This window comes from Lactuca virosa, chromosome 9 (assembly GCF_052849685.1).
Source record: "Lactuca virosa cultivar CGN04683 chromosome 9, Lactuca_virosa_CGN04683_v6, whole genome shotgun sequence".
Lineage (NCBI taxonomy): Eukaryota > Viridiplantae > Streptophyta > Magnoliopsida > Asterales > Asteraceae > Lactuca > Lactuca virosa.
The window spans coordinates 88,411,448-88,420,886 of NC_136434.1; the positions used below are offsets into that span (position 1 = coordinate 88,411,448).

Below are 9,439 nucleotides of genomic sequence, written 5' to 3' on the forward strand. Positions count from 1 at the left end.
TTTTTCAAATTGTTTATCATTAATAAAGTTGGAAAAAATATAAATTAAAAAAAAAACTTAAAAAAAATAAAGATATATATGTTTTTTTAGGGTAGAAGATGTCTGAAGATGTTAGAAGACTCTGGTCCACATCTGCGCCAAGAAGAGGGCGCGCAGACATTTTTAGGTCTGCAGTCTTCAAAAAAACAAACAATCTGCAAAGGCTAATGTCTGCGCGAAATCTGCAGACAAAAAACAAACACTACCTAAATGTATTAACATGATAATAAGAACATATTGTATGTTTTTTCCAGTTAACCCACAAACATTTGACTTTGTAATATTTCAGAGCACTAAACAACAACAGGTTCGGTATAACAAAACAACCAAACAAGACTTTTTTTTTTTTTTGGGGGGGGGGGGGGGGGGGGGGGGGGGTAACTGGACCTTTCATTTTGATTCATTCGAAAATTTTGTACATACCATGTTTTCATTAATCTATTACATAAAATCTCTCTTTGTGAAACTCAATATACGGATTGTATTTTAGGCTTTCTATATGTATACTTTTCAACAAACAATCAAATTTTATAGTTTATAACGTATGTAAGTATAAAGGATCTCATTCCAAACATCAGGTACACCCGGAAGACACCAATGTGTACAATCTGAATACGGAATCGGATTCGCCAATTCCGATTCCGTTGGAGGAACCCAATGCCTTTTGTAAATAGACGGGTGTCCGTCTTTCCGATACTGTGAAAGTTGTGTTATATTCAAAAGTTCAATCTCTAACCCTTTCTTTTCAAGATCTTGTACTATTGATTGCGCTGTTCTCATCAAATCGGTATCCGTTCCCTTTCCCCAATACCCTTGTTCCATTATCGGCTCCGTTTCATTGAAGCAATTTTCTCCCATCGGTTTTCCCCAATCTCCACCCCTAGAAATAGTTGTCGCAAACGATTAATATGGGTAAAATGGTAAATTCACATTAGCATTTTGTTGAAAAATTAACAAGTAATTGTAATGCGTACTCTTTGTGATCGGGTGAGAGGCTTATGAAGAACATTTTTGTCTTGGTGCGGTTAAGGTGAGTGTCCAACCAATTCGACCATGTTTTTAGAGCCATCTCGTATCGCCTTACCCTTCCGGATTCTATTGAAGTTCTATTAGGATTTTCAAATGATCCCCACCTAAACATGAAGTTGTAGTGTCAAAACATGTGGGCCCCGTTTGTTATTCAGGATAATTTAATTTATGACATAACAAGTTGTACTGCGTTTGTTTGACTGAGGCAGAGACCGAAACTGATTTTACGGGGACTCAAAAAGACGGAACAAAGTGGGACATTGGACATTTACACACGAACTCTCTTTTGTGCAAAAAGACGTGAATATGCTTCCTAACTCTAGAAAGTTATTTATGTAACAAAAGGCAGCCATTATGTTTGAAGAAAGACTTACAAGAGTGTCATATTAGGCTCTAGCCACCATGTATACGAGTCAAAAATTAGCATGTCAGCATCAATCCATTGTTTGGCATGCCTTTCGATGCTCTCAATCTTCATGATTCGATCATGTACACGATGATGAACAGGATCATCGCAGTTTGATTCCACCAACAACGGTTCCCAATAAAAATCAATAGACGCATTGAATTCCTTTCATGTCAATCAGTCAAATAAAATTAGACAAATCAGGCCAAACACCCGTATGCATCATTTTGTTTCAAGTTTTTTATGAAAACAATTAAATAACTGAAAATTCATATATTTTTAAATATTAAGATCGAATATTTCAATAGTGACAAATGTCCATATAACTGTATAAGTACTCAACGTGTTAGAAGAAAGAGACCAGATCCCTTACAGATGCTCTGAAAGTAATCAATGAACCATGCCATTCTGCAACCTTATGAGAAGGTTCAGGGATCCATGAGTCAATAAGACAAAGGAGCGAAATCCAATGATTTTTTCCTAATGAGTCCCCAACAAAAACAGCCCTCTTGTCCCTTAGCTTCTCCAACAGTGCTGTTCCATTAAACCTACAAATTTATCCCTGAAATGGGTTAAACGTACAACCCTTGATGCACAAGGTACATTTTATATGCACTATGTACAACTCATTGATGCGTTGCCCCTTATATTGAAATATGGTTTTACACAACATATTACCAAAAACCAACAAAAGTTGTTGGTGTATAGGAACAGTTGTACCCTACTACCTAACAATGTATTATTGTGTTTAGAAATAACAAAAATGTGTTCGATGTATATGAAGTTGATGAAATGCACTTTTTTAAAATCATATGAGTTCCGATGCCAAAAAAGAAAAAAGGTGCAACAAGCCTATAAAAATTTACACATGTTAAGTTTTTAACAAGCCACACAAACACGTAGAATTTTTTTTTTTTTTTTTTATGATTTAATCATTAAAACTTTTGATTTTATTTCCTAAATAAACCATCCTTAACAAGAAAAAAAAATGTTTCGATTGGTGTTGGTTATTCGATACCGAAAAAAAAACTTGCAATGGTTTTATTGGAAAACAAAACAATATATAGTATCGCAAAATTCTTGATGGGTTGTACGTATAGACTTGTACTCGTCCACTTCTGTGCAATTTTATCAGCTTTGCAGTATGTTTGAGAACTCACATCACATGGCATATGAACTGTGTCATCTTTCTCGAGTTCCCAAACGCTTGATACAGAGAAATTACAATTCCCTCATGCATCCAGCCAACTTCTTGTAGGTGACCAATGCAATATGTATGAATGTTTATACGAGTTATAACAATACACAGTACAACTCGTAATGCATGTATGCCAACTTTCGTGAGAGAGAGAGAGAGAGGGAGAGAGGGAGGGAGAACCTGGGAAGGTCACAGCCATGGGGTTGCCATCTCCAGAACTGATACTCGGAATCTTTTCTTCCAAATTCCTGACAAGCATAATCATCCGCCATGAAAGAACACTCTTTCTCTCTGTACAATGGTCTCGATTTGTTATCATAAACCCAACTCCCGTTGAACAAATCACAACCTTCAAACGAATAATCATCCGCCATTTTCGCTTCTCCAATAACATCAAACCTTATTCCACTATTATCTCCACAAAAGTAAACAACTCCCATGATTACTCCCATTACAAGCATGAACCCTATTGAACGATACCCATGAAACAATCTCTGTAGCTTTTCCATTCCCTTCTTGTTTTCTATAAATGTTTAGAACGATTACAGCCCTCTTATGTTCTTGGTATTCGAAACAAGAAACAGAGGAAAATAAAATTGTTGGGAGTGTCGTAGAGGAAAAGAAGAAATGAAGAATATTTGTTAATATTTTTGGTATTTAAATCACTTGGGTAGTTGATCTGTCTAAAAATAAGAATCCCACCTTTGACTATTTCATTATATATAAAGTAAATTACAAATTTGGTCCCTTTACTTTATAAAGAAATGACAAGATCAGTCCAAATTTTCATATCATCTCAATGTTGTCCCTTGATTCCTTGGTTTGAATTTAGTCTCTAATCCTAATAAACAACTCTCCTACAATCCACTTGTCAGACTCTTAAACTACAAACCTGCCACGTGGCATTACAAGAAACAATAACCAAAAACACTTTCCCGCCCATATACACATTCAGTCAATCTGTCAATTCAGCAATCCATATCCAAACCAAATTTAAAATTCAAAATTCCTTATTCAATATTGAAGATTGAAGATAACGATCCTGTATCCCTTAAATTCAGCATCCCAAATTGATGCTGATAAATTATCTTCCAATCTTCTGATTGAAATATTTCGTAAATAAATCCCTGAAAATCAGGTTCAAATTAAACGCATATGCATATATCAGTTTTATTCCACAGAGTATTATATTTCACAGAGTATTATATTTCACACATTCTTTGACGACATTCTCTGTGAGCTGTGATGACTTCCATGGAACAGGAAAAACTAAGCACAATCGATGATAATAATAAAAGGTTTGTGTTTCATTTCACAGAGTATTATATTTCACACATTCTTTAACATGTCTATATTTCACTGTCTATATTTCACAGTCTTTCTTTATGAATTATCTATAGTCAAGAACCTGACGTTTATGTTTACGCCTAATCATTTGAATTATTCAGAAAAACAGTTTTACAAAAATAGGGATTGTTTTGAATTGACAGAATATACACACTTCAATGTATTGCAACTCATTTATATCGTTTATTTAGCTATCATTAATTAACATGTCTATATTTCCCTGTCTATATTTCCATGTCTTTCTTTATGAATTATCTATACTCAAGAAACTGATGTTTATGTTTTTGACTCATCATTTTAATTTTTCGGAAAAACAATTTTACAAAAATTGGGATTGTTATGAATTGACATAATATACACACTTTAATGTTTTGAACACAATTATCTACACTAATATTCTTACTAAAATATTCATATTTTCATACAGTTTTTATGTAACGAATATTCATCTGTTACAAGTTTTTTCATAAGTTATTCATTTAAAAAAACTTTTCATAAGTACAATGCTTAAATATTCATCTGTTTTTATTCTATTTTACTCAAATTCTCATATTTTGGTAGAGCTTTTATGTCTTCATACAGTTTTTATATTTTTCTTCGATTTTACCATTTTGACCTTTTTCGAATATAATGTGTTTATTGATTGATCTTTGCTATATATGCATCTTTATGTGTTTATTGATTGATCTTTGCTATATATGCATCTTTATACTATTAGGGATAATTTCACTAATACTCTCTTGTAGTTACCAATTGTTTGGCATCAAACTTATAGAATGGATTCTGATATTTGCAGGGATATGTCTACAACAAATATCACTTTCATAGCTGACTTGGATGTAACAAGGGATTATTTGATTATCAAGGTTCGTGTTATAAACCATTGGAAGCAGAAGTCTTTCTACAACAAGAATGAAATATGGTTCATTGAATTAATCTTGGTCGATGAACAGGTATGTTATATATATCTTTACCTATGTGTTAAATATAAATATTTATGTTGTTTTAATGTTTAATGCTTATCATATATTGTGTTTTTAGGGGAGCAAAATACAAGCATCTGTCCCTAAAAAATTCCTCTATCGATTCAAAAATGTTTTAAAAGATGGGAAATCATATTACATCACATCTCCAAGCTTTGCAGCTCTGAAGGCTAATACTTTTAGGTTAATTCCCCAAGATCAAAAACTCACGTTTGTCCAGGAAACAGTTGTTAAAGAATGTACCCAATTTAGCGGGCCTAAATTTGGTTTTTCTTTTGTTGATTTTCAATATGTGCTGTCAATGGTTCATCCTCAAAATTTGTCACTCGGTAAGTTTATTTATTACATTTTTTACTTAATGAAATTTCAACTTTACAATATTTAATGTTTATATATGATATGATATGATGTTTCCATATTCTCAACACCACTTTATTCATATTTTTCTTATATTGTAGATGTTATTGGATTGGTTGTTGGTGTTGGTGAAATGGCAACAGAAAGCACTGATAAGTCCAAACACAAAATTCACATCCATATCCAGAATGAAAAGTATGTTTTTCAATATATTTATATTTAATACTTAAAAATTTTGATGTTTATATATAATTAACTTACTAACTGTTGCATTGTCAGTGGTTTGGAAATACGTTTGGTTTTGTGGGGTGATTATGCTTACCAGATGCAAAAGTATATACAAGACAATCCACAAAATCTTCAAATCATTGTTATACTTCAGTTTGCACAAATTAATGTTTGGAGAGGTATACTCAATTTCTCAGGAAAAATAAAATTTTATAATAAGTTAAACATTATTTATACATTTTTTTATAGACCGACAATTATATTTAAATAATATTTATAAATTTTTTTATAGATCGCCCAAGTGTCAACACCTACTATACATCCTCAAGATTGTTCATAAACTCTGACATAGATGAAATTTCTGTTTTCAAGAAAAGGTAATTTATGTCATATGGTGTGGTTTTTGTCATTACATCCTATGTTTCTAAAATTTTATGATTTGCATAAAAAAAACATGTTACAAAGGGATGATCGTCCTGATTCCTCTTCACATACTTTTTCACTTATTCCTGCTAACTTATTCCTGCTAACCAAGTTTCTGAATATGATGATTTCATGGTTAAAAATAAGCTGAAGACTATTTCTGAAGTTTGGGAGCCCGTGGAGGTATATGTGATGGTATATTTATTAATATACTTTTTTTGTTTTGCATAATTTTTTTTGACAAAGTTACTTTTTTATCCAGATATGTACATTCATTCTTGTGGGCACTATAAAAGGAATATTACAAAATGAAAAATGGTTCTATCAAGCGTGTACCAACTGCAGTAGCAAAGCAGTCCCTAACAATGATCAAGTAGATGGAACAGCTAAATCTTATGAATGTCATAACGGAGATTGCACAAAAACTACAACATCTGTGGTTCCAAGGTTCGTACTGTCCATAAAAATCTTTAAATAATATCTAATACCAAATATATATTAATATAATTTCTTAATTTCTTAGATATAAGATTTCAATCCGTGTTCAAGATAACACTGGCACTATCACCTTAACTCTGTTTGAAAGAGAAGGAAGGTATTTGTTGAAGAAATCAGCCAAAGAGTTTTTTAACAACGCAGCCAAGGTCATTTCAACTTATTATATAAAATGTTGTAAATTTTGTATTTGTTTTCACTTTAACATACATGTTTGATAATGTTGCATAACTGCAGAATGGAGACAATGTTGATTTGTATCCAGTGGAGATGAATGCATTGAAAGGGTTGAAATTTGCCTTTAAGATTTCTTCAAACAGATTCAATATGTCCAAAAAACCAACCAATATGGTATTGCTAGAATTACTGATGATGAGAGTTTAATTGAACAACTTGAAGATAAATTGAATTCTTCTCAAGTAAATACATTACATATGTTTTGTTTTATGTTATTTAGCTGACCATGAAGTATTTAATAAATAATTTATTTTGCTACTTATTTTCTTATACAGGCAGATAATTCACAGTCATTAGACTACAATTCATCTGATTTTCAATCTCATGACAACAAGACTTTAAAGGTACTATACATGTTAAAATATCGAATATAGTATAAAATTGTACTTCATTTTATAAAAGAATTTTATATAATTGTCTTTTTAGGATGCAATTTCTGCTACGGATGATAACATAACTCCCAACACTTTGGACAAAAACTCAGCAACGAGTCCATTGAAGATTTCAACAACAACACCAGTTTTAAAGAGAAATCTGCAAGAAGTTTTTGATTTGGAGTCTAATGAAAATTTTTCATCGTCAAGAACTCCAAAGACATCCCCAGCTGGTCCAAGAAAAGAATTGTTGAAGGTAAAGGTGGAAAAAGATGTGTGACTTAAGGTTTCGTGCTTAATTTCGAATGGTTCTTTGGAATGGATTTACATAATCATAGACTACTTTTTATTTTTCATTATGCTATTTTAACATCTTGGTTTTCAGTTTGAAAACTTTTGTTTCCCGGTGCTGGTTTTTTTTATGGTTTCTTTATTATACATTCATAAAACCTTCAAGATTCATGTTGCAGTCGTTTTTTATTACAATATGATTTGTTTGCTTATTCTTTCTAATATTTTATCTTATGACATCTATAAAATGTTTTACTTTACAGTATGCTGTAGGTAACACTACGACTGCATGTATGATGTTTGTGAATTCAATTTAAGGACATTAATTAAATTGCTAAAATGACTTCTAATTACGTTGAGAAACGGTGTAATAGAACATAAAATCCGTACTTATGTTGTATCTTACGCAAATAACAACAAAAAATTAGAAGGGATTCTTTATTATAACCAACACTGATTTTAAGATATATGATTTTGATCAGTATCTTATAAATTATAAATATTTGTTTATTTGAATCAATTAACATAATTTTACTTGATTTCCCATGTTTATGTTGTACGTTAGCTAAATAACATCCAAATTTACTTTATTTGATTATTATACCATCTTATTATTTGACAAACATAAAGGTCTTTAACTGTTAGTCAAAAAAATGATAAAAACTAACCAACACTGATTTTTCAATATATGATTCTTATCAATATCTTATAAATATTTGTTTATGTGAATCAATTAACAGAATTTTACTTCATTTTTATTTTAAACTACAATCCGTAAATATAGCGAAAAAAATCAGAAAAATAAAATGTTATAAAAAAATCGAAATTAGAGTGATTATATTATTTTAAAACTTCATTGATATTACTCAATCCATATTGAGTAAATGCCATATTCTATATTCCATACCGAAATTAATTAATGCTGATCAACTTTAATTATGTAAATCAAGATCAACTTGCCAAAATTACAGTTACCGATTTTCAATTATGTTGATATGGTTTATAATATGGTATCAAATTTCCAATTCAAATATATCGTGAATCACTAAAAAGCAGGTTCAAAATAAATACATACTCATATATTAATAACTAATAATTAATATTTAATTTAATAATTATTGATAATAATAATTAGTAATTAATAATTATCAGTTCCTAAAATTACTGATGATGACAGATTAGTTGAAGGTCTTTAATGAAAATTCGGTATTCCTTATATTCAGCAGCTGAAATTAATGCTTATCATTTTTACAATTCAAATATACCGTGATTCACTGAAAATCAGGTTCAAAAATACCGTGAATCATTGAATCACTCAAAATCAGTTCCTAAAATCGGTTTTAATAGAGCAGACTATTATACTTCAAAGAATCTTTGAAAACATTCCCTCTATTTTCTAATGACTTCCATCGAACAGGCAAAACAAACAACAGTCGAATATGATAACAACATAAGGTTTGTGCTTTATTTCGATTGCAACTCATTTAAATACTCTTTATATTTATCTTTAATTTACATGTCTATATTTCTCTGTATTCCTCTATGATTAATTTACAATCGACAAAATGATGTGTATGTTTCTTATTCATCATTTGAATGTTTCTGAAAAAATAAAAGTATTAAATAGATAGTGTCTTATATAAGTATGTTGTTATTTATTCGATTAAACACTATACATGATTTCATACTTTTATATCGTTTATTTATTTATGATTAATTTACATGTCTAATTTTCTCTAGGTTTCTGTATGATTGGAAGATAAAGTCAAAAAACAGTTTCATATATATTCCGTTTAATCCTCCATCCTTTCTGTTATTATTCATTGGTTTATGTTTTTATTCATGTGGTAAAGTATTTCATAGATACTCTCTGTTTAAAATAACTTTTTAGAATATTACCCAGCTATTTACTCATCTATTTTTGATTGATGGTAAAATTACACATCATTGATAGTATGGATCCTGTTTTATGTCTTTTACGAAATCCAAAACCATAAACTCCATCTACAATGCTTTTTTTCCCCTGTTTTTA

The 9,439-nt window shown here is 30.6% G+C and overlaps 1 protein-coding gene across 1 annotated transcript; it reads right to left on the reverse strand.

Annotated features, from left to right (window-relative positions):
* Nucleotides 1–417: 417 nt before the first annotated feature.
* LOC145138334 (protein trichome birefringence-like 34) lies at nt 418–3,307 on the reverse strand. The gene is made up of 5 exons (XM_079072433.1): nt 2,853–3,307; nt 1,848–2,022; nt 1,443–1,639; nt 1,014–1,172; nt 418–919 (listed from the first exon to the last, which is right to left on the reverse strand). Exons 1-5 carry the CDS (start codon nt 3,179–3,181, stop codon nt 568–570), a joined length of 1,212 nt encoding a protein of 403 aa, XP_078928559.1. The 5' UTR covers nt 3,182–3,307; the 3' UTR covers nt 418–567.
* Nucleotides 3,308–9,439: the final 6,132 nt, after the last annotated feature.

Excerpts from the sequence above, each read along its gene's own strand:
- LOC145138334 (XM_079072433.1), bottom strand. The coding sequence starts at position 3,181 with ATGGAAAAGCTACAGAGATTGTTTCATGGGTATCGTTCAATAGGGTTC. Across the intron at positions 2,023-2,852 it reads CATGGCTGTGACCTTCCCAG|GTTTAATGGAACAGCACTGT; the intron begins GTTCTCCCTCCC and ends ATAAATTTGTAG. Across the intron at positions 920-1,013 it reads CTCTCACCCGATCACAAAGA|GGGTGGAGATTGGGGAAAAC; the intron begins GTACGCATTACA and ends AACTATTTCTAG.